Below are 25,236 nucleotides of genomic sequence, written 5' to 3' on the forward strand. Positions count from 1 at the left end.
TGCGGTTAAATATTTTATCCTTTGTTTTCCCTGTGTGATCTATAATCTGCTTCGTGTTGATATTTACTGCTGTGTTGCTGACAATTACCTGAAAGAGAAGTTGGGTTGGGCTGGAAAAAGTTTAGCTTCATCAGAAAGCAGGTCTAATTAAGCAAGTTTATCTATATATATAAAAGGCTAAATTGACTCATGCATGCACGATACATATAAAGCTCTTGCTGGCGCCAATCGCACTCGTGTGTTTTGATCTATCATTGTCGATCGTGAATTTGGTTGACATTTCCATTATAAAGAAAGGGTGAATAGCGATATTAAAATATTTCTTCTAATAATTTCCTTTCTATGTGCATGAATTCGTGCACCGGGCCACTAGTCCATAATAATTATAGATTTCTGAGAGAAAAATACCTCTGCCTAAGATAGTTGAACTTGCTCAGAACTGTGAAATTTTCTGGCTACCAACAATTTCACAAAGGCTGTAGGAAAACTTCTATTTAGTATGCAGAAAGGCAAATCACTAATGACAACTAATTAGTATTTACTGAGAACTTACTAGGACAGGGTGTAGAGTACTAAGGGGTTACAAGGCAAACAGAGTGAATGGCCAATGTATTTGACTTCCATAAAGAGTGAACTGAGGAAGTCAGGCAAGAAATCATAAGTTAACACTTGAACTGGGAACTATGAGTAGTACTAGTTCGGGATACATAAAAGTAGAAGGAATCTCTCAGAAGGGGAACCGTTTTAAGTGACAATTTCTCCCCTTCATCCTTTTCTTCTTTTATTTGTAACCAGGACACATAGAGGAGAGCAAAAAGATCAGCACTACAGGTATGCAATTGAAAGCCATCAAACATATGGGAGGCAATTTAAGCCAAGGAGGTGGACAGGATCATAGAGAGAGACACTCACAGTGAGAATATGTCAGAAAATAAAATCCTAGGAAATCATAACATTTGCCCAGCTGGTGTGGCTCAGTGGTTGAGCGTCCACCTATGGACCAGGAGGGCACAAGTGGTTCGATTCCCAGACAGGGCACATGCTTGGGTTGCAGGCTTGATCCCCAGCAGGAGGCAACTGATCAATGATTTTCTCTCATCATTGATGTTTCTATCTTTCTCTCCCTCTCCCTTCTTCTCTAAAATCAATAAAAATATATTTAAAAAAAATAAATAGTACCATTTATGGGAGTCATGCAGATGGAGGAGTAAAACCTAAAAAAGAGACTGGGATGATGAGAGCAAATGGCCAAAAAACTAAAGGAGAAACTTTTAAAAAATTTATTGTTGACACTCTTACAGATGTCCACAATCCTCAACTCCTTTACCCACCTCCACGCATCCCCTCCCTCTCCCCCTGGCCATCACTACACTGTTTGTGTCATGGCCTAATCAAAGAACATATAAAGGAGAAACTTTCAAATAAATCTCTGTGTCAGTGCTCTTCAGATAAACTTATTGTACCAAACGCAATTATAATACCCACATTATGAACTTGAATCTTCTTTTCTATTTGATTCAATTCAACAAATATACTGAACACCATTCTTTAGATTTCTACCAAGAGCAAGGTTGTAAAAAATGTCAAGGTGGAATTGCATGTTTCTTTATAATCCAGTGGAAAAGTGAGTCATTAAGTATTACAATAAAGGAAACTAACTAGGAGACTGGCAGCAAGGAGATGTCAAGAAGATAATAGGTTTCCAAATCTAATTTTAAAGATAAGTTAAATGAAAATAACCAAGACTTGTCTATTGGATTGGACCACTAACAGGTTCCTGCTGAAAACTTAGTGAGCATAATCCTGGAAAAGTTGAAGCAGGAGTCCTTTTGCTGTGATTTGAAGAATAAATGGGAGACAAGAGAGAATAAATGTATTTTTAGTAATTTGGGACATGAAGAAGCAAGACTTGGTATCAACTATATCAAGACAGTTTTAAAGAGGGATTGTTTCTCATATAAAAGACTTTGATGTTTTTCCCATCTACTACTATACACAGAAAGTCAAATTGTCCTCTTGTGCTTTAAAAACAATACATTTTGATCTATCATCATACAAAAAATCTAGGGAGATGGAGAATAACAATTGTCGCACATTGTGCCAATTTTTGTAAATACTTAAATAATTATAGCCATCTTCTTCCATGGTCTGTGATACTACCTTTTGTCTTACCTTCATTTTAATGGTCCTTACTCCCTGTTCTTTTTTTATTTTTTAAGGTTTTCAACTATATTTTCCCAGATATCAAATCAATCCTTTATTCCATATACAAGTGTTAAAATATATTACAAAGGTGAGACTTAAGGTACATCCAATTTACTCTTAATTACAGAATAAATAAATGAACTCTTTGGCTAAATTATTTTTTAAAAAACTAAATCAAATTAGGAGCAATTTTTTTTGCATTTTGTAAGGCATGTTGCTAACTACATAACACATTAAATGAGAAAAGGTGTACCACATATTTGTGGTATTATGTTCAGTAGAACAAGACTAGGACTGGAAAATGAGCTTCCAAATAATTCTATGCCAATGTTTTCAAAATTCTGTTGGAAAATAGGCTAAAATTACCTGACATAATATAATGTCAAATATAATGAACACAATAAATCTTCTATTCTGTAATTGTACATTCATTCAAATTAACAAATGCATTTTGAGCTGCCTAAGGGCAAGGCACCCTTCTAGGCAACCTGAGGAATGTCAGGGTGAAAAAGGGTAACTATTAGGGAGTGAGAAATGCACAAAGAGTATGATGAGTACCTTTAAAAGAATAAATGAGAAAATGTACACTGATTATCATGGTGAACAAGGCTTTAGTAAAAATGAAATACATGTATTCCATTTTAAAAGCTGAATAGGAAGTAGGAAATACAACATTCTAAGAATAGAGACTATAATAAGCAAAGAAAATAGAAGGTCCTCAGGGTATCACAAGTACTTAGTGTTACTAGGACATAGTGGTAGATTGAGGATTGAAATAAGATCTCATTGAGTTCAATAAAGGTAATGGAAAGAATTTTAGGCAAAAATGACAAAGTAAGACAAAAAGAATAAAATATAACAATAAAATAGACAGAAATTGGTGACTTGTGCTAGACATGAATGATGCCTTTAAGAGGTAGCACACAGCAGGCAGGAAAATAACTTTTGTTTTGAGAGCATCTTAAGCCATGCAAACAATAAACAGCATAATTAATGCATTCAAACCATAAATTTCTCACTAAATTTTGTCTATCTTGCTGATTCCTGATTATTTACTAGTAGCATCACATTCATAGCTATGATTATGGACTACATGAGAGGCATCTGCTGCTTTACATCTCATCCTCTGGACCTGTCTCTGATTTCAGCTCTTGCTGTGGGGAACAGATCCAAGTCCTCTGAAGACATCCCACCTTGAGTGCATTCCATGCTTCTCTCTGTTGTTCTTTCTCAGGGCCTGCTCCAAGTTTCTGTAAGATTCTTAGCCCAAGTACAATTGGGCTAGAAGTTCTGAAGAGTCAACACCACTGGGAGCAACCTTCAACCAATTGGGAAGGGAGCTGCTGGATAAAATCCCAGCCTCCCTCCATTGGTCAGGCAATTCTGGAAGGCATTATATGCCTTCTCAGTGGTCCTTAAGCTCCTGTTGCTTATAGCGGCAGCCTCAATAGCATATACTTTCCTCCGTTCCTACCTGTTCTCTTACACTTCATGGTCTCATACAATTGCTTCTTGGTTTCACTTCCCAAATAAACTGCCTGTAGTAAGGCCCCAGTCTCAGGATCTGCTTTCTGAAGACTTCAATATAAAATTGACATGTTTATCTGATGTGAATGTTGTTTGGTTACACGCCAAGTAACAGACTCCAATGTTTTACATAAACTACCTATTGACAATCACACTTTGCCACTTCTGCTTTGCACACCACTGGGTTTGATTCTGCCCTTGGATATGGCAACTGTGAAAGAGGAATTATTATAAGATGGAACTAGAAACACATATTAGGGACAAGACATGAAGGCCTTGAATGCTATGCTAAATAATTTTCTTTTATGTTCTAACATATTCATATGGGATATTTTTCACTTAAATTACACTGTCATTTATCCTATCTAATAAAATAGTAATATGCAAATTAACCATCACTCCGCGACAAAAATGGCCGGTGTCCATAGCCACAAGATGGCGACGCCCAGTCCTCTCATACTTGCCGGAGTTCCCCAGTCACAGGGAGGGCTACCGCTGAGAGCCTGCAGAGTAAGTAGCCTGGCGGAATGCTGCCCAGAGGCTCTCCTGACCCTATATAAAAAAAAAAAAAATTCACTCCCCACTTCGCGACCCCCTCCCAGTGGCGGCAGCCTGGGGTCTCAGCCTGGGTGGGGCGCACACCCTCACGGTGCGATACCCTTGGCTGTGGTGGCAGCCTGGACTAGGGTCTCAGCCTGGGAGGGGCATGCACCCCCACGGTGCGATCCCCTCCCAGCGGCGGCAGCCTGGGGTCTCAACTACTGAGTCACACCAGCAGGGCAGATATGGAGGAATCTTAAAGGTTTCTCTTTTTTTAAAATATATTTTATTGATTTTTTACAGAGAGGAAGGGCAAGGGATAGAGAGCTAGAAACATCTATGAGAGAGAAACATCAATCAGCTGCCTCCTGCACACTCCCCACTTAGTATGTGCCCCCAACCAAGGTACATGTCCTTGACTAGAATCAAACCTGGGACCCTTGAGACTGAAGGCTGATGCTCCATCCACTGAGCCAAACCAGTTAGGGCTGTCCAATATGTTAAAGAAAAACCCTACCTAATAAAGAGAGAAAATGCAGGGAAGGGCATTTGGGGGTGACTGGGTTGTCACGGGAGGGCAGTTGGGGACAATTGGGCTGGCAGGGGAGCAGTTAGGTGTCGATCAGGCTGGCAGGGGAGTGGTTAGGGTGTGATCAGTCTGGCAGGCAGAAGTGATTAGGGGCAATCAGGCAGGCAGGTGAGCAGTTGGGAGCCAGCAGTCCTGGATTGTGAAAGGGATGTCTGACTGGAGATTGGGCCTAAACAGGCAGTCAGACATCCCCTGCGGGGTCCCACATTGGAGAGGGTGCAGGTTGGGCTGAGAGACCCCCCCCCCTCAGTGCATGAATTTCGTGCACCAGGCCTCTAGTACTTATATAAATACCTAAGCAGCTCTATCTTATTTATTTCCATATTATTTTGCTGTCTAATGGAATAACTCATTCCTTTCATTTAGGTGATAGACAAAAACTTTAAAGAAGAATCCAGCATGCCAATGTAGAAATGAGAAAGCCTTAGAAGATGCAAAACTAAAATTTGAAGTTAGTGGGAGGCCAACAGGAGTTAAAGGTATATGTATTTTTTAACAAATACCTGTATGAAAGATGTCAGGCACAAAACCAAACTGAGGGGCTTTCCATCTTTCTCACTACAATTTAATAAAAGGATTTGAGACATCAATTTTTCTATCTCCCACTGATGTAAGTGGTTTGGGATCTCAAATAAAAAATAATATATTTCTCTACAATCAAAACCCCAAAGTGAAAGCTGTATGAGAAAACTGTAAGAAAGCCCAGCGCCACACCGCCCGCCACCACCAAATGAAGGAACAGAGAGAATGAAACTGTCAGGGATAGAGGAAAGAAGAGAAAGTATTTTAGAAAAGAATCATCCTTAGGGAACTAGGACAATTTATATTTGTGCATATTAATGGCATTTTAATTTTAAATCAAATAGTAAAATATAACTTTCAAAACTCAATTGACTAATAGGAACTAAATTACCTAAAAATTAATTCAGCATATACATACTGTGTCAATTTAATGGGACTTGTATCTTATGGGCACTTAATATTATTTGATGATGAGAATGATGAGAAGGAGGTATAAATCCTACACATTTTTTTCTGAGTGTGGCATTGGTACTACCAACATGAAGAAGAGATGGATATAGCAATTTAGCAATTCAGCACCTAAAAAAATTAATCAAGTTATAATTTTGTTTGTTTGTTTTCTTTTTACCAGAATGCTGTCTTATTTGACATATCTAAGTGCTTACTTTGGCATTTAAGAAATAAACAAGTTTTTCTCAATATACACACATAACATTTTTAACTTGCCTTTAATGAAACTAAATGTGTGTTTCACTCTGAATAATACAATAGATGTTGAATAAATTCATTATTTTAAAATTTTAAGAAATAAAGGTTTAAAAATCTTCCTCCCTTATTAAGAATTTCAATAGGTATGCATTTCTCAAATAAATAATGGGAAAGGAGACTAAAGGGAGAATAATATTTAAATTATAAAAGCATGTCAAATAAATATGAAATAAAATAATTTATGGCAGTAAAATCAGGGTATTAGGCACTGAAAGTTCTGAAGATGAACATACAAATTAGAGCTGAGGTTGAATAGATGTGGGCTCAAAGGTTAGCACTACCAGGTAGGTGGTTGATGTTTGCAAATTGACTCACCTGAGAAATAGAGATAATACTATGGCATTATTTCTTGTTTTAGGGATAAAAATAAATAATGTAAGGACTACAGTTGATAGAGAGCTTTGGAAAGCATTTATTAAATGAGAGATGTCCTATCATTTTAAGGATTCAAAATTCAGTGGGAAGAGAAATACTGGCTAAATATGATCACTGCTATAATAGAATAACACATGCTATGAGTGCTCTGGGAAGAAAAAGATTAATTCCAGCTGGTAAAAAATGCAAAGGTTTCATTGGAGAAATAGTATTTATGTTACTCTTGAATTTCCTCAGTGGATTAGGGGTTAGGTAGGGGAAATAGGGGGAGCCAGGAAGGCACCAAGTTGAATAAGCCATATATTCAAATACTCATGTGTGTTTGGGGGTGGGGAGAAAGGTGATGGAAAACTTGGTGAAAAGTCAAGAGACTTTTTAGTCAGAGAACAGGTTAATCTGCTGCTGTGGTGAGAAAGAAGAACTGAGAAAGTGAGTAGAAGGGGAAAGAACATTAAGAATTATGGGGATTAAGTTAGAGCCAAATTACAGAGAATCTGGAACACCATGCCAAGGACTTTTGTCTTTGTTCTCAAGTCACAGAGCAAGAGTGTTGAAGTAAATAAACACTAAGTCACCTCCTATGACATTTCATCTTGTTGCCCCAAAATGTATAATTTGCTTCTCCCTGGATATGTCTAAGCAATTTTTCTCATTCCTCACAGAGGAAATTCAATGATTCTTTGAACCAATGTTAAAACGTTTCTGTGTTGCTGATTGACAAGGCATGGGGAAGCAAGGGGAGTAGGACCAATGGGCAGAAAGATGGATTCTGTTTTATTTTTTACTAAAAACCAACACATCTATAACAAGAGATGAACATTAAATATTCTAAAGAAAAACATTTCAAGGGTAGTAGCTTTCTCCTTCCTGTGTGAAAGAGTTAAGATGCTTAAACCAAACTTCTGGATAAATTTTGCAAGAAGAAGAAGAGGTGGAGATGACTCACATTACTGTTTAAACTCGTTTTTATTTTTTGCCTGAAGCCAAACATCAGGATAAAAAGTGAGGTCCTGGAAGGGCAAATAAGGATACTGAGAATGAATCATAGCAACTACCTCACTGACATTGAAGACCATGGATGTGTCTAAAGACAGTTCCCGATGAGCCCACCCCTTCCTATGCACTCATGCCACTTCTCCCATGAGAGATATTGCTTTTCCTTGCTCCTCTTAACCTGGGGCAGGGTTGGTGACTATTTCAATCTATATTATGTGGAGGAAACAACATTCTAGTAACTTTGGAGCTCAGGCATTAAGAAGGCCTGGTAGCTTCCAGGCCTTTCTTGGAGCACTGAAACATCATGTAAGAAGTCCAGGTTACCCTGCTGGAGAAGCCACAAGATGAAGGCCTAGGAGATTAGACACTACATTGGAAGAGGAAATAAGAGGCACTGAGGCCTCAAATCAGCTCTGAACCCAGACACAGCCACCATGTGACTTCCACTGCATGGGAGACCACAGTAAAAACACCACAGAAGTGGCCTTGCTGACCCCCAGCCAATCTGTGGAATCGTGAACGTAATAAAATGGTTGCTATCATTTGTGGTGGTTTGTTCAGCAGCAATACTTACTCAAAGCAATGAGGATGTTGACCCGTGACACCACAAGAAATTTTCATACCTCTGGAACACAACAGTTCTCTACAAGCTGGGAACATTTCCTTTCTCTGAGAAAGATTACAGTAGGTCCTCGGGTTACGTCGGGATCCGTTCCTATGGCGCGACGTAACGCGATTTTCGCCGTAAGGCGGAACCCACCTATGTAAGCACCTACATCACTCATATGGAGCACATACACAGCAGTAATGAAGTGACACAGTAAAAAAAAAAAAAAAATTAAAAGAAAGGTAACGATTCCTGACCTTTACTTGTGGTAAATAAATAATAAAAAACATAAAGCACATATGTACATACGTCGAAATGATGGAACTTTTTTATAAATAAATGGGAGACGGCGACGTAACCACAAAACAACATACGTCGAGTCCAACGTAACCCGAAGACTGCCTGTATTAGTAACCCTCATGCTCTTTCTATATCTTACTGACAATAGTGAGGTAGAAACTCAAGTAGGATTATAAGATAAAATACAAGATTCCTGGTTAAATTTGAATTTCAGGTAAAGACAACTATTTTTTTATGTAACTGTGTCCCATGCAATATTTGGGACACACTTATACTAAAATATATTTGTTGTTAATCTGAAATTCAAACTTATCTAGGCATTCTGTGCTTTTATTTGCTATATCTGATCACTCTACATGCAAGGAATTGCTTTATCTTGACATTACAAAATGATTCCAAAGCTTTGGAGATAATAAATGTAGATTAACTCTTTGTGCATGACTTTATTGAAGGCATAGAGGAATGAGACAGAAATGAAAGACAAAATTTCTGATAACTCCTAGGAACAACTTTTCCAAGTCTTAGGACGAGCAGGTGGGGTAGAAATCCTAAAGAAGACTGAAAATAGAAGCCAAGCAACCAACAGGGAGGATGGCTCTGGGGTTAACAGTTCCTGAGTCCAGTGTAGATCCTGACCTGGTGTAGGTGCAGTACCCCTTCCTCCTTAGAGAGATCACCTGGCCACACTGGCTTGCTTTCTCATCTACATCATAAGACAGGTTGCACTAAGTTCCTTCCAACTCTTGCATTCCATAATTCTGAGTGCTGACAGTAGAAATATAATTCACATTAAGGCCATAAAGTTGAGATTTTGGATTTTTCCCAGGCTTCAAAATTGTATTTTACACATCTAATATTAACTGGCTGGGGATTCCTATTTATTCCTTTTCCAAATCTATTTCTGGATTAAAAGATTGCTCAGGTCGTTTTTACTAAATCTTCCCATTAAACTACAATAATATATTGCATTAAAAGCTTACAGTGGAAAGCTTCTGGCCCTCTTTTATGAGTTAATGGTGACCAAGTTAGCATTGCGCATGAAAAAAGAACTCTGGTTTTTAAATAGTGGAAAGGAATGGAAAGCAAGTGTCTAAAATAATAGCAAAGTCTTCATATTTCTGGAGAAAAAAATTAATTTGTGGCATTATACTGCACTTCTCAATTATAGAATGAAATCCTTTCTAATCCTAGGCTCCTGATGACCCAAGTTTGAAAAGTAGCCTTAACTTAAACAGAAACCAACTTTTGGCACATCCTGAAAAGATCTGGAAGGAGTAACTGGTAGGGTGTCTGAATGACTAGCTGTTTGCTGTAAGCATCTGGGTGATAAACTCAGTTTCTAATGTAATAGATCAATTCACCAACATTCTCTAAAAACTGACTGTATACAAGGCCCTGATAAAAATTTCATTTAATCCTCACAGCCCTACTGTGTATTATTTATTCCTTTTTATAGGTTCAGAGAGGCTCCGAGAGATAAAATCTATCCACAGGATCACACAGCCCACGAAAGTAGAGTCACATGCAAATGTAACTCTGACTAATAAGTCACACACTTTTTTCTCCATTATGTTTGTCACAAAAACAGGTGAAGTGTGTGAACGTAGAATGGGTATATTTATTGTTCTTGTTTTGTGTTCTAAATTAATTCTAAAAGAACAAAACAAGATATAAATATTCCAGCAATGGAAAAGGGCTCATTTTGCATGGTGTTTCTGTCTCCATGTCTCTCTCTTTCCTTACCTGTCTTCGAAGGTCTCTTGCCTTCTTGCACATGTTGTCTATTGCAATATTCAGGGTATTACTCCTTTCCTTTTTTCCAGTCTGCAAGGGAGGAAAAAAATGACATAAGTAATGATATGAAATTACTCTTTAGCTCTTAACAATTTGCTTTCTAAATTTTCTGAAAATAACAGCTTGAAAATTCAAGAATAGGTTTAAAACTCGCTATGATATTGCATATGATTCATAAGCACTTCACATAAGACTAAGTAGAACGGTGATTAAAACTCACATTATTTTCTTCTTTAAGCTTCTATAATAGGTCTGATACATGGTTGGGTTTCATTCATTGTGGCAGTAGGCAGAGCATTACCTCCCAAAACTGATCTTCATATCAACTTTTTAACTGCTAAGCAGACCATTAACTTAAAAGCATTAGATGCCCAAATTGTCAACTTCTGTGGGAGTTTCTGAAGTCATTTTCATGGAGTATTGTGTAAGTTATGCAGAACTATACTGGAGTTTTGCTAAACACTAAATAAAATATGCAGTGTAAATTCATACAATTTGCAGAAGTTGACCACAATTTCAGCTGACAATATTCCAAGAACAAACTGTTTCAAGTTCTTAAGAACTGGAAGCCGTTTTTGGCTCTTTAAGATAATTTGTGCAATACCTATTCGTTCTTTAAGCAGAACAATTCTCTATGTTATATCCTTAACCTAAATCTTCAGGCTATTAAGTACATGGAGAGTCACCTTGGTTGGTATTTTCTACATATTACTTTTGTGGGAGACAATCGAAATTGAATCTAATAATACTTTCTTCAGCCATATCTTGTATAAAAGAGATTGAGAAAAATTACTATGTGATTCACCTCTAGAAAATTGCTACTATTTAAATTAATAAACTGAAAGGGCTTTTGAGAGGAGACCTTGAACATCAGGAAGGCAAGTTTAAGCAGCTGATAACTGATGGAGTTTATAGCATGGACTTCAGAAAGGACATTGAGGCAAAGTGTAGACCATTAGGCAGGATGCTATATCCTACCTCCAATACATAAATCCATACCATCAAGTGGAAGGACTTCTTTACAGGAAGTTCAAGACCATCTATACTCTATCCTAACCTATCTTTTTAGTCTTATCTTCCACCACATATTCTTAAGTTCTGTCCTTTATAGTAATAATATTCCAATATTTTTCTATGTCTCTTTTCCATGTTCTTTCATATAATGTACCTTTGACTTCAGCAAGTGTCTCCTCAAATAGCCCCCTTTTAAAATCCTACCTATTCTCCAATGGTTTCAACAAAGACTTCCCAGCACTCTACTCAAAAGCAAATTCTCACCTGTCCTTGTTACGATAGCATTTTGAAAATTTCCCAATATACTCATTTTATTTCTGTGCATAATCATTACCCTTACAAAACTGTTAGGATCGTGATGTTTGCAATGTATTTTTTTTTTCTATTTCAGAAAGTAACTTGCATAGGACTTATTGAATGACATTGACTAGTTTGTAAATTAACAACTTGATTCAAAACACAGCATAGTTTTATTAAGGGCTTACTATATCCCAGGAAAGTGTCCTACTAAATTCTGGAGGAGACTTTAATATCTACCTATCAAGGCAAAATTAAAGTTCTCTATTGGCTGAGGTTTCTGGTACCCACCTAAGCCTTTAGTTAGATCTATAATTTTCTCACCAACAGTGTTACTGATATTTAAGATAGGGAAAATCACCAGAATTTGAGGCCACACTCTATACGCTGCAGGATGTTTGGCATCCATGTACCCCTGTGTACCAAAACCTACCAGTAACTCCCAGGCACTATGACAGCCAAAGTTTGACCCCACACATTTCCAGATGCCTCCTAGGGGGAGACACTGTAGGGACCTACTACGTCCTTTAACACATTTTATTTTTGAAATAAATTGTGAAATGTGTGCATGATGGAGATTGTGTCCAGTGAAAAAACAGGGAAGAAGACAAAGAGAGAGATAAGTAAAATTCTGGGTGTTGAAATAATAAGAGCAACAGTGACAATTACTCAGATAAAAGTGTAGCTACCTTTCCAGCTCCAACCAGAATTATCCATACTAGCAGTGGAAAACTGGGAAAATCTAATGCAGGGCTATGCAAGGCGATGGCATAAACAGATACACAATGGTATATAAGACAATTGGTAATTTCACCTAAAGAACTTAGCTCTTATTCTCCAGTTCCATGCACTGCTAGCTCTTGGTTGTGTCTCTTTCCACTTCATGAAATTAGAGATAATCAAAAGAGGCAGAAGTGGTACAAAGAGAAACCGCCCCCCGCCCCCCCCCCCCCCCCCCACACACACACAGGGTATCAGGAAAAATATAAGCGACTTCTGTTGTGTTGGCCATAAAAACTCACTAGCTTCTGCAATATGATTCATCAGAACAACTACAAAATGCCAGCCTTCTCAGAGAGAGCAGCAGTGGCATGCAAGCTTTAATAAAGAATAACAGGAGGTGACAGCATGAAAAGATTCAAAGTGGACTACAAAGATGATTTCTTAATTTCTACCCAGAGCTTAATCTTAGTTTAAAATGTTTCATTGGGTCAAAGACATTTTGTTCTCTAGGTAATAATAAACAGTCCCTGTCATTATAGGAAGTAAAAAGTCTTCCTTCTTTCTTCCCTTCCTCTCTCTCCTTCTCCCCATCTTTCTTCTTTTCCACCTCCAGCTTTTTTATTGGGTTCTTGCTCTATTTATCCAGATTTATTGGGCTTCCATCAAGCCATTGTATGCTTTTATTCCTTTTGCATGGCATAAAAATAAATAAAGCAAGGAGAAATAGCCCCATCCTGCTTAAAAGCCCTCATTCCTTCTGTTTTCAAAGCCTTAACAAATCATCAAGCAATGAGCTAGGACTGAAGGTAAGTTGTGTGTGCTGAGTTAAGGGATGGAAAGAGCAGGATATTGAGACACAACACAGATAACAGACAGAGCCTCTCTACATCCCAAGTACTCATCAGAGAGGATGCTCCTTAAAGAAAGCCTTGACAGGAGCCATCATTAAGTCAGCACAGCCCTACTAATGGAAAAGGTACCACATACAGTTGAAAGCCGGCGGGAAAGATGCTGAGAAAATATGGCATGGATCAGCACTATATAGAGAAAGCAATCACATTATTTATCAGTAAATAAAATGCCAGGAAAGATTTTATGAAAAAGAACAGTTTTGAGCATAAACTTCATTCAATAAAATTTTATTAAAATTATTATTGCATATTATAAATAATGTCCCAATGTTATTGAGACTTATAATCTTTACTATGTGTCTTTCCATCAATTCTGCCTCACCATTGCTCTCATGTCACTGCTACAGTTAATTGCACTCTCTTGTATGGTTCCCTTGAAGCTGCCCACACCTTTAGAAAAAGTCTAATTATAAATAAACTCTCTATGAATTATCCTAATTTGAGTGTTCCATCTATTTCCTGTTGGGACTCTGTTGGGGAGAACTTTCTATACTATGTTGTCCAAAATGGTAGCCACTAAGTCACATGTGGCTATTTAAATTTAAATTTTAATTAATTAAAGCTAAGTTTCATTAAAAATTCAATTCATCAATCCTTAATTTAAAGTGAGCATTAGCACATGTGTACATGTGTACAGCAAAAATATAGAACATTTCCCTCATCTTAGAAAGATTATACAGCCCTATTTTAAAATATATCTTTTTTATTTCAATTGTATAATGAGTCCCTACCTTTATACAAGCCATACTTTATTTAAGAATAAAATAGCAATAAACAAACACAAAACCCCAACCCTCCAAGGTTTTTACTGTCCAGTAAACATGAGGTCTAATTATGACCATTCTTTGTTCTAAAACCCTTCGTTCTATTCCCATTGTCAATGAAATTAACAAACTCTTGATCATGGTGATCAAAGTGCCACATGATCTACTCTCAATTTTACTCATCAATAATTAATGAAATAATAGAATGGATCCCTTCTTTTCTAGGCAGTAAAATAACAACTCAGGAATGGTGCTCGTGGAAAAACCTCATTTTTCATTCTTCTTTTAGGAGTATGGACTTTTTTTTTTTTAAGACTAAACTCAACTACTAAATTTTACATGGAGTATTTTTTTTATCTTCTCAGTTGGAATTCACTATTCTCTTCTATGATACCTTCCTAAACATTTTTTATATTTCTTTTATAACACTTGGTTCAATAAACAGTTCAATCTACTTAAGAAATCTTTATTATCTACTATATGCCAGGCATCATACTAAGAACCAATGATACATTAGATCTAGTGCCTGCCTTTGAAGAATACACATCTAATGGTAGAAACAGACATAAACACAGTATTAACGGAGGTACCAAGGGTAACATATGTATCAGTGGGAGCAGCCCGCCCTCCCCCATTAAGGATGAAGGTATCAATTGAGTACTGAAGGATATATTTAAGTCAGCCCAGAGAGGCAGACAGAGAAGGCCACTTTAGGGGGACAGGGATAGCTTTAGCAATGGCAAAAGTCCTTCTGGAGTATTTAGTAACTAATATAAAAAGTGTGAGGGGATGCAGAATTTTGGAGATTTTTGCCATATTAAAAAATGAGGTTGAGCCTTTAGGCAATTGGGAGTCATAGAAGTTAAGCAGATGAGTAACACAGGCAAATCATTATTTCAAATCATTGACCTGGTGGGAGTCTGCACAATATATTTGAGGCAATTAAGAACAGAAACAGGCAAAAGAGTTCGATTACTGCAGTGACAGTCTTAACTCTTTATAACTAAGCTACATTAGGATGATAACTGGCAGGTTCTGGCGGGTGAAGAAAAAAGCACAATCTAAGCTGGTGTCCAGCTTTCCAGCAGTGATGATGAGCCAGACCAGTGGTCGGCAAACCGCGGCTCGCGAGCCACATGCGGCTCTTTGGCCCCTTGAGTGTGGCTCTTCCACAAAATACCATGGCCTGGGCGAGTCTATTTTGAAGAAGTGGCATTAGAAGAAGTTTAAATTTAAAAAATTTGGCTCTCAAAAGAAATTTCAATCGTTGTACTGTTGATATTTGGCTCTCTTGACTAATGAGTTTGCCGACCACTGGCTACCAGGGGTGGGCAAACTTTTTGACTCGAGGGCCACAATGGGTTCTTAAACTGGGCCGGAGGGCCGGAACAAAAGCATGGATGGAGTTGTTTGTGTGAACTAATATAAATTCAAAGTAAAGGAGTGGAGGGGAGAGCAAGAGAACCGGATAGAACAGCCGGATCCGGCCCGCGGGCCGTAGTTTGCCCACGGCTGGCACTAGACAGATGATGGCACTTGGAACTGAGATGGTCATTTCAAAGAGACAACCAGGTCCAAATGAGGATGAGGATTTCAGTTTTAGAATTTTTGAAAGGCCTGTGGAGCACTCCCTTCATTAGTCTTTGTCCTGGGGTTAATTGCTTATCCTCATGCCTTTCTCTCACTAGTCTACGATCCTTGAGGGAAACTTCTTACCTATAATTTTTTCCTCATGGTATCTAGCACCAGGCTTTGCACATAATAGGAGCTCAAAGGTTATTTGCTGAGTAACAGAAAAAAAAAGACTGGATAAAGGTAATCATTGGCAAATCTCTTGACATTTCTGGAGGTTAACTTCCACACCCATAAAAATAAAGATTTGCCCCAAATCTTTCCTGTAGTCCTTTCTAACTTTAAAATTCTATGAAAGGGCCACGTTCTCTAAAATAAAAAATTATAGAATAAAATGTTACTTTTATTGTACAATGTCGTGCATAAGTAGCCACTGAAATGTGTTGGAAACATATTCATAATATAAATTTGAAATGGTACAAATAAAAATGACATTTATACTAGGAAGGCCATGATGCTGACCTCAAAAAACTATGAAGCTTCAAATACTAAAGGGTGAGTTTTAAAGCCAATGAAAATTTATCTAGTTCATAATCAAATGAAAATGTTATCAGTGCAGAAAGGAGTCCTGCATGAAATTGAAACAATAAGAACAAATGTTTTTGTTGTTGTTTTGTTATGATTTTGTTTCTGTAGTTTAAATGTGTGCCATTTTATTCAACCCTTTAAAATGACACATCTCCCTTTAAATGGGAATTCTTTCTTTCACGGTAAAGATAAAATATGATGCCCTTAAGTTAGTTCTTTTCTGCAGAAATAGCTTTAAAAAATATTTTTGTGCTTAACACAGAGGCATAGATTCTAGTCATCACTTTTCAGGCATGAAAGACATACAAATAGACAAGCACAAAAATGAACTCTCTTCTTCTAGAATGTCACTGTACGAAATGGCATATGAGGAAAACATCCTAAAAATCTTTCTGAAACAAGGTCTGTGCTATGAACATAAAACTAAAACAAACAAAAAATTAACTCTGAGACTTGAAAGGAGGTTTTGAAAAATAGCTTTATATGAATAGAATGATATCTATCAAGGGAAATAGGTTAAAGACTGAAAATGTCTTAAACTTTTATATTGTCTAGGGAAGTAAAATATTGCCTCCAGGTAGGTGACTGCTGAGATGGGGCTGGGGGTCAGTGAGGGGAAACCAAAGACTGAAACGCCTTCCACAGGAAAATACTGTACATATATTGTCTCCAATGCCATTCACAATAACTCTTCATACATATGCATATGAAGACACTGAAGTTCAGTAAGCTTAAACATGGTATTCCAGGAGGAAATGCAGTAAGAGGTAGCATCAAATTGAGTTGCGTCCAATCTCAGGCTTTATCCACCATGAATGAATGAACTATAACTTAAACCTAAATTAATTTTATATAAATTATGTAAATGCACTTCTTAAAAATAAGCAAAATATTATAGATGTTTGTAGATTCAATTAAAATTGTACTTGAATCTATGCTCCATCTCTTTCTTGACAGCTTTATGTTCTTGGACAAAGTACTTAATCTCTCAAAGTCTTACTTTTTGTACCTATAACATAGAGATAATATAGTGATTACACTATTACAGGATTGTTTTAAGGAATAAAGAGGTGAAGAGTGTACAAGTTTGGGCAAATAGAAGAGCACAGATAATGTTAGAAGTTATTATTGTACTTACCAATAGTGTTACCATTGTTACTAATACTTGCATTTCCTGAACTACACCTGCTGACTGATTTCCCTGTTTTTCCACACTAAACCTTTATCCTGGGATTTCCTAAGCTCTTCTCATTCAAAAGGAAAATTCGTAAGTCATTAATTCAAGACTCAGTTCAAGTGCCTCATTCTCTGTATCATCTTTCTGACTCTCTTCAATACCACACTAAACAAAAAAAAGTTAAATTTAAAAATTAAAACACTTCTCATTTGTGTTTCCACTAATTTCTCTGCATATTTCAATTATAATAACTGTGAAACTTTTGTCATCTTTAATTTACACTCTGCTTCATCTTATAAATTGTCAAGTCTTAACTGCAATCTTAGTATCTACTACAGTGTTTGTCACTCAGTTAATGGCTGTGGATAACATAAATAAATGTTAACCATACTTTTATCAATAGTAAATAATATTCAAACTGCTTTATTAATAAAATTAGTGTGTACGTTAACAAAAGTAGTTAACATCCATCCTGTTAGCTGTCAGATAACTTATTCAATCAGTGTTTTTATTCAAAGACTGTTATTATTATTCCCTATAAGAAAGACTTGGTATGAAATTTAATCCTTGGATCAGAAAATGGGGGTTCTGAAATAAGCTCCCTGGGTGACCATAACTAAGTTGAATTACCTGTCCCATCCTTAGACTGTAAGAGGAGGCCATTGAACACTATGATCTTAAGTCCCTCCCAGTTCTAAAAGCATTTAGTCCTGGAATTCTAGTCAAAAAGGGAAACAGGACAGCCTGATGCATATATTCTCATACCAGAGACGCTTATGAAAGGCCACAGGATTTCAACTGATATGCACCAAACATAAAAGAAATATTTCTGGGTTCGCACTGCAATAAAATTCAACTTGTTTCAGTGGTGATGTTACTTATTTCCTTTGAATTTCAGAGATGGGTATAAGCTGTGAGTTTCTCTTTTAAAGATGATCCCATGGAAAATCAGTCATATATATGTGCAAGTGTATATGTAAAAATTCACCCCAGTGACCAACAGGTAACCTTGAAAGAGAATGGAAGAGTCAGAAGTAAGCTGCTACTTTATTTCCTAAAATCACTGGCTCTTTCACGATTTTCACTTTACCCTGTGATGTTTTGTAACTTGCCTCATTCCAAGATTACCATCTTCCCCTCTCTTCTTGACCTAGTTTCTTGTCCTCCACTAAAATCCAGCAGACTCTGGAACCAACATAGTTCTTAATAAGAAGAAACTGAAAAAAAATAGCTTATGAATTTAATTGATGGAGTAATTAATTCATGATTCAGCATTAAGCTATGCTTGTCACCGCTGCTGTAATGGGTTTCAGATCTTGCCAGCTCCTAGGTCAGTGACTGTTTCTATGCTATGGTTACTATTAAATGAAGGGAATATGCTCAAAATTCTAGGTTTTACTTACATTCAGGGCAGGAACCAAAAATATTATGTACATTAATGATTCCTAAATACTTGTCTCAGGACTCATGTGGTGAAAATACAAAAATAAATATGACCTAGTTATTTAACCATAAAAACTTGTTTTTAATCTGACAGTATTTCCATTTCATTTTTTTGTTTTTTGTTAATCCCTACCTGAGAGTATTTTTCCGTTGACATTTGGAGAAAGTGGAAGGGAAGGGGAGAGACAAAGAGAAACATCAATGCCAGAGAGGCTCATCTATTGGTTGCCCCCCACAGGGCCCCAACCAGGGCCAGAGAGCAAGCCTGCAACCAAGGTACATGCTCTTGACCTGGATCAAATCCAGGACCCTTCAGTCCTCGGGCTGACACCCTATCCACTGAGCAAAACCAGCTAGGACAGTATTTCCATTTTCTACCTTTGTTTTTTAAATTTGTTTTACAAAATGATGGCTTTACTTAATGGTGACATAATATTTTTATTTAACATAGCAGAATCATAGAGAACCTGTCAGACTCATGGGTCTCTGTGTGTATTTTGTTGTTATTTCTGTTTGAATAAATAGATTGCTTTTGGGTTTAAAACAATGACATAAGAAATCTGTCCGATATCAAATTGAAACTGGTTAAGTCAGTCATTTGCAGAATTGACATTAAAATAATTTCTGTGTTTTTGAAACTGGACTTATGTTCTCAGCTTGTTAGGATATTTTATGTCAAATGCATTGCATTTAAAATAACATCAGATAGATGATCTTCATATCTTAGTGCCAAGACTTATTAACAAGATGACCACATGTCATAATGTAAGTTAAGCCTTAGTGTCCTCATCTATAGAATGAGGATGGCAATACCTGCTTTAGAGGTTGTTGTGAAAATTATATGAGATACTGTACATAAAGCATGTAGGTAGTAACTGTCATCTAAAAATTATATTTATTATTAGCATTAATAATAGTTTCAAGATGACAGAGGATAGAAAGCATAAACTATGTTATTCATTGCTATATTCATAGTGGTTCTTGGTCATAATGTATGCTTAGTATTTATTGATTTGAATGAATTTTAAAATGATTGACTGATATATGAATAAATAAACATATGAAACATGATATTGATCTATTTGAGGAAGATTTGCTTATGGTCAATAGAAAGATTTTAGAGATATTTTTACACTAGACACTGAGCCATTGAAAATAGTATAATCTTCATGTGGACAAAATATAGATATACAGGCCAGAGTTTACAAATCCTTTTGATACCAATTAATGGTTAAATTGTATATTATATTTTTACTGACAATTCAATTTTCAAAGTCCCTTTATGGAGTCATTGTTAGAGGTTCTTAGTGTATTTCAGAAGGAGATCGGCTCATTCCGGAAATCCTTTTGATTTTGTAAGCCATGACCCAGCAGCCGGTTTCTGGAGAGTGCCTACCATGAAGAACACATCTGTGGTGCTGACATAAGAGCATCTGCAAGGAAGTGAAAGAATTCAATATTTCATGTTATCAATTACACCTTGAGTTCTTTTGGCAAATACTCTTGTTTTTTATTCAAAATCATCCCAGAGTCTAATAAGCAATGATATGGCATTACACAAATAGATCAAATAAATCGTTTTCCATCCTGTTCTCTTACCAACGTTTCTGTCTATATAATGCTTTGTGAGGTAAATTATTAGAACAATACTTGTCTCATTAACATTTTATCTTCTGCCATTCCTCAAGTTCCTTAAGTCTAATTCCCACTTTTTGTTTCCAAAGCCAGGTTTTTCCAGTTTAATTATGCTCAGTATGCAAACTTCACAGACAGTGAGCTTTATTAAAGTTTATAGAACTTTATAGAGTTTAGAGACTAACAAAGTTTATCATGGCCCATATATGTGAAATCTAGACTAGATTTCAACATTCTGATTATTATTTTCACTTTCACCATCAATTGCAATCTGTGTCTTGATAACAGGTTCACTTTTAACACCCTATATAATAAAAGGCTAATATGCAAATTGACTGAACAGGGGAACAACTGGTGCTATGACACGCACTGACCACCAGGGAGCAGATGCTCAATGCAGGAGCTGCCCCCTGGTGGTCAGTGCGCTCCCACAGGGGGAAGCGCTGCTCAGCCAGAAGCCTTGAGGCGGGCTCATGGCGGCTGAGCACAGCGGTGGTGGCGGGAGCCTCTAACGCCTCTGTGGCAGCACTAAGGATGTCCGACATCCCCCAAAGGCTCCTGGACTGCGAGAGGGCACAGGCCGGGCTGAGTGACCCCCACCCCCAAGTGCATGATTTTTGTGCACCAAGCCTCTAGTTATAAAATAAGAATACAATGGATTTATTCTTTCCTGATTAAAAGAAATTCTTTCTAGCATTGCTATTTTCAATTAACAATTTCAGGTTTATAATTTAAAGAGTTTCAGATTCTGTAGAACAAAGAGGTTCCAATTTAAAGAAAGTTGGATTCTGAAATTTTTCTCTTAGGCCCTGGCCAGACAGCTCGGTTGGTTGGAGCATCATCTCGAAATGCCAAGGTTGCAGGTTCTATTCCCAGTCAGGGCACAGAATCAAGCAATGAATTCATGAATGAGTGGAACAACAAATCAATGTTTCTCTATCCTTTTTATTCTCTCTCTTCCTCTATCTCTCTAAATTCAATTTAAAATGATAAAATTAATTAGCAGGTTATAATTTCCTTTAAAATTAAAATTTCTTTTCAAATAAAGAGAATAAGTATTTTTTCTTTAAGTATATTCTATTTTATAGCAAGCCTACTTAACCTATTAAAAGTATTACTAATAATCGAGGAATATGCAAATTGTCTGGGATGCTATCACAGTAACGGTAACGACCAGCAGGCTGCATGGGACAACAAGGCCGGCAGGGTCGGGGGCGGGGGGGTAGTAAGGGATGACCAAATGACTGAACAGCAGGCTGCATGGGGCGACCAGGACAGCAGGGGGTTAGTGAGGGACAACCAAATGACTGAACAGCAGGCTGCATGGGGTGACCAGGCCAGGGGAGGGGGGCAGTTGGGGGCAACCAGGCTGGCAGGGGGGCACAGTTAGGGGCAATCAGGCAGGCAGGCAGGTGTGCAGGTAGGTCCCAGATTGTGAGAGAGATGTCCAACTGCCGGTTTAGGCCCAATCCCTGGGATTGGAGAGGGTGCAGGCTGGCCTGAGGGGATCCCCCCCCCACCCCCTGTGCATGAATTTCATGCACCATGCCTCTAGTTTGTTATAAAACTGAATTTGTGTATACATCTTCAATAGAAAAAAACATAAACAGGATCTAACTATGTGCAGTCAAAATAAATGCTTATATGATGTAATTGGTATAAACTGAGAGTTACCAATGATACCTGCTTGAAGATATTCTCTCCTTCCCCACATCCCCCACTCCCAAACCCTACCCAATGTATGAAACTTTCCATTTCTCTTTATTTCATTCAAAATGTTTTGCTTTACCTAACCCACCAAGATACACATAGGACATTTCACACTGATGAGCTAGAACAAGATAATGATTTTCAAAAGAAATAATTAAAGACGAGTTACATGACTCTAAAACTCTCTTCTATAATGATGATATTACTAGTAAAGGCTGGAATGTGTGGTAATGGGGAAGTTTTTCTGAAGAGAAATGGCCAAAGCTAATCTGGGATTCTCACCCTCCTTCCTACACCTTTGCCCACATAAGTCTGAAAAGGGAGACTTCAATGGGACCATTTAGACAGCACGATACGAGGACCTGGCAGCGGGCCAAGTGTAGACTCTCTCCGGAGAAATCTCCTTGGCGAGGTGGCTGGCTAGTTTGCTGATGAACAGGCAGAAGAGGTGACTCCAATGTCTGAACATTTACTGTGGTCCAGAAGCCTCCTGCAAAAGACAGCTGGTCTGGGGTCATCTTGTTGTTGTTTTTTTCCAAGATCATTGCCTAGATCAGTAAATAAAGCTAAGCCAAGAGGAGTTACAGAAACTGCTGGACTTTGAGACTAAGCAGTCGCTACAGAAGAAACAATCACACGTATCTAGTGAACTGCTGGTGCAATAGAGCCCGCAGAGGCACCTGTGTGAGGTTTTCCACTGGCCCCTCCAGATTCACTCTCCACCATTTTCGCCACACTCTGCCCCCACAGCCCAAACGTCCTAGAGATGCTCCCTTGTTCCCTGCTTTCAGTGGGTGAGAGGAGCGTAAGGCTGGGTGTTTATTTTCTAGCTACTCCTCTGCGGAGTGGCTGTAAGTTTACTATGTTCCTCTCCTGAAAATCCTCAGCTCCTGACAGGCAGCCTTCTTCACACAGCTGCCCTTCCAGGGTCCAGGAACCACTCCCCTCACTTGCTCCTTCAGGCCTGGGAAGTTGCTAGCCCAGGGTCTTGGTCTACCCTTGTTGGTTCTCCTGAACCTTGCCCACAACTATGTAAAAAAAAAAAAAAAAAAAAAAAAAAAAAAAAAAAAAAAGCCCTTTAATATAGTCTTCTCAAATTACTAGCTTGGTGCACCATGTTTCCTCTTGCTGGGACCCTACCCAATACAGTGAGTCTAGAGCCTGTTTCCCCTTACCTCCCCTTCCCCTTGCTCCACGCCAGAAAGGGGGAGAAAAAGAAATAAAAGGCCAAAAACATCTATTTCCCAACTATTGATGTCCTTCCTGCAGCAGGCCTACACTGTGGGAAATTGGGGTTCGATTTAAATAAAGATAGAAGTTTTGACAATTGTATTTCTAATAACTGATTAGAAGAGAGGGAATGACACTAAAGACCTAAGATGACTGGAAAAGTTTTGTGATTGTGTAACTTTTCATCCAGGATCAGGGAAAGAATTTAGCCCACCTTATAAAAGGGACAGTAGGAGCTAAAAATATAATTGCTTTATTTTACCTTCTTTTTGAATATCCTACTTTAAAAAATATATATTTTCATTGATTTCAGAGAGGAAGGGAAAGGGAGAGACAGGTAGAAACATCAGTGATGAGAGAGAATCATTGATTGGCTGTCTCCTGCAAGTCCCACACTGGGGATTGAGCCTGCAACCCCGGCATGTGCCCTGTCTAGGAATCGAACCAGTGATCTCCTGGTTCATAGGGCCAAGCTCAACCACTGAGCTACAGCCCTTATTTACATATATTGGCTATTTGTTTTTGGTAAAGGAGAGTAGGAAGAAGGAGATTTGTTGGGGAAAATGTAGAATATTGACCATTCACAGAGTGCACACCTGAGAACAGTGCTTGAGTCAGCTAAGAGGATAACAGGGCATCACGAGGGAGAAAACCTAAGGGCAATGAACCAGCTTCAGAGTGTTGTCTCAAACACACCTAGAATGACACAAATTTAAAATTCACAATGCATGTCAAAATTGTATTTTTTAAGATAATAACCTGCCATGTGAAGGATATTATTCCTAGGAAATTATGGTGTAGCTTTGTATTATAAAATTATCAAGTCTCAAAAAATATATATAAATAAATAAATAAAATAAAAATTAAAAAAAAAATAAAATTCACAATGCAACTTCAAAGAAAACTCTCCTCTATTTGAAGCAATTGTTCTAAGACTAATTCTAAATATATCTTTTTAAGTTTATTTTTTTCATTCAAATATTGATGTGGAGGGGGAAAAAAATCTCTACTAAGTGATTCGGAGGACAGGGTTTAAGTCCTAACTTTCCCACTTATCGAATGTATGAACTTGGGCAAATCACATTGTCTCTATGGGGCTCAGTTCCCTCTTTTGTAAAATGGGGTACAGGAACAGACAGACCTCTTGGGGTCCCTTCCAGATCTGATCTTCATGTACCAACTGGAGTTGGGAGTATTGCCTTCTGGTTATATTTCTCTATATGAAGGGCATTTTTTATTTCACTTACCAGAAGGAAACACTACTGGGGGAATATTTCCAGTTGTTGGTCCCTCAGGAAGTAGCAACTTACCTGGTGAGGGGAGTTAGACAAAAAGTGGGGAGGACTCATTCACTGCCCTATCACTTGTGGGTTTTTCCTCTATTTTTCTCTCTGCCCTGTTGCTACTTCGTGGCAGAAGGCGAAGTCTCAGGAAGCACTGAACGGTCTTCAATTTAAGTAGGAAGAAATAGGAAGCCTGTTTATGACTAAGCCTAGACCCTTGTCCACTTTTGTTAGTTTTAGTTTCCCTGGAAGTGAGGAGGGGCAAGTGACAGGGCACAACAAAAGCACAAAAGTAGGTAGGCACTGGTGGCAAAAGATATTCTCATCCTCAGCCCAATGAGCAATATTTATTTAAAATAAATTATCATCTGGTCTATGGATAATAGATGCATGAGCTACCACATCCTTTCAAAAATGCAGATTCAGTGAGTCATTCCTCTACAGACAATCAATGCAGAGATTCCTATGGTCCTTCAGTAGCTCTAATTAATGCTATCAAACAGAGCTTAAAAAACACCCAGGTATCTGACAGGCAGACCAAGTACTCTATACTCAAAAGGGAAACTATAAAATAACCATTTGAAATGTGCCTCTGAGTCAGAAGCAGCTCCTGCCACTATTTTACTATCTCTTTAAGAGATTATACTCCTTTTTTTTTTTAGAGAG

General features: G+C 37.8%; 1 protein-coding gene and 1 pseudogene across 4 annotated transcripts in view; one reads left to right on the forward strand and one right to left on the reverse strand.

Moving 5' to 3' along the window:
• Positions 1 to 25,236, reverse strand: part of CTNNA3 (catenin alpha 3) — a 1,399,627-nt gene that overhangs the window by 657,330 nt on the left and 717,061 nt on the right. For all 3 annotated transcript variants that reach the window (XM_080687956.1, XM_080687955.1, XM_080687954.1), the window contains exon 8: positions 10,173 to 10,253. In XM_080687956.1, the coding sequence (XP_080544082.1) occupies positions 10,173 to 10,253 (81 nt within the window). The remainder of the gene's footprint in view (positions 1 to 10,172; positions 10,254 to 25,236) is intronic.
• The window catches only part of LOC308257712 (phosphoserine aminotransferase-like), a 48,672-nt pseudogene continuing 39,887 nt past the window's right edge, over positions 16,452 to 25,236 (forward strand). The window contains exon 1 of the transcript in view: positions 16,452 to 16,494. The product of the transcript in view is annotated as a phosphoserine aminotransferase-like (transcript). The remainder of the gene's footprint in view (positions 16,495 to 25,236) is intronic.

The sequence above is a fragment of the Plecotus auritus genome (assembly GCF_963455305.1).
Source record: "Plecotus auritus genome assembly, chromosome: 9".
NCBI classification, from domain to species: Eukaryota; Metazoa; Chordata; class Mammalia; order Chiroptera; family Vespertilionidae; genus Plecotus; species Plecotus auritus.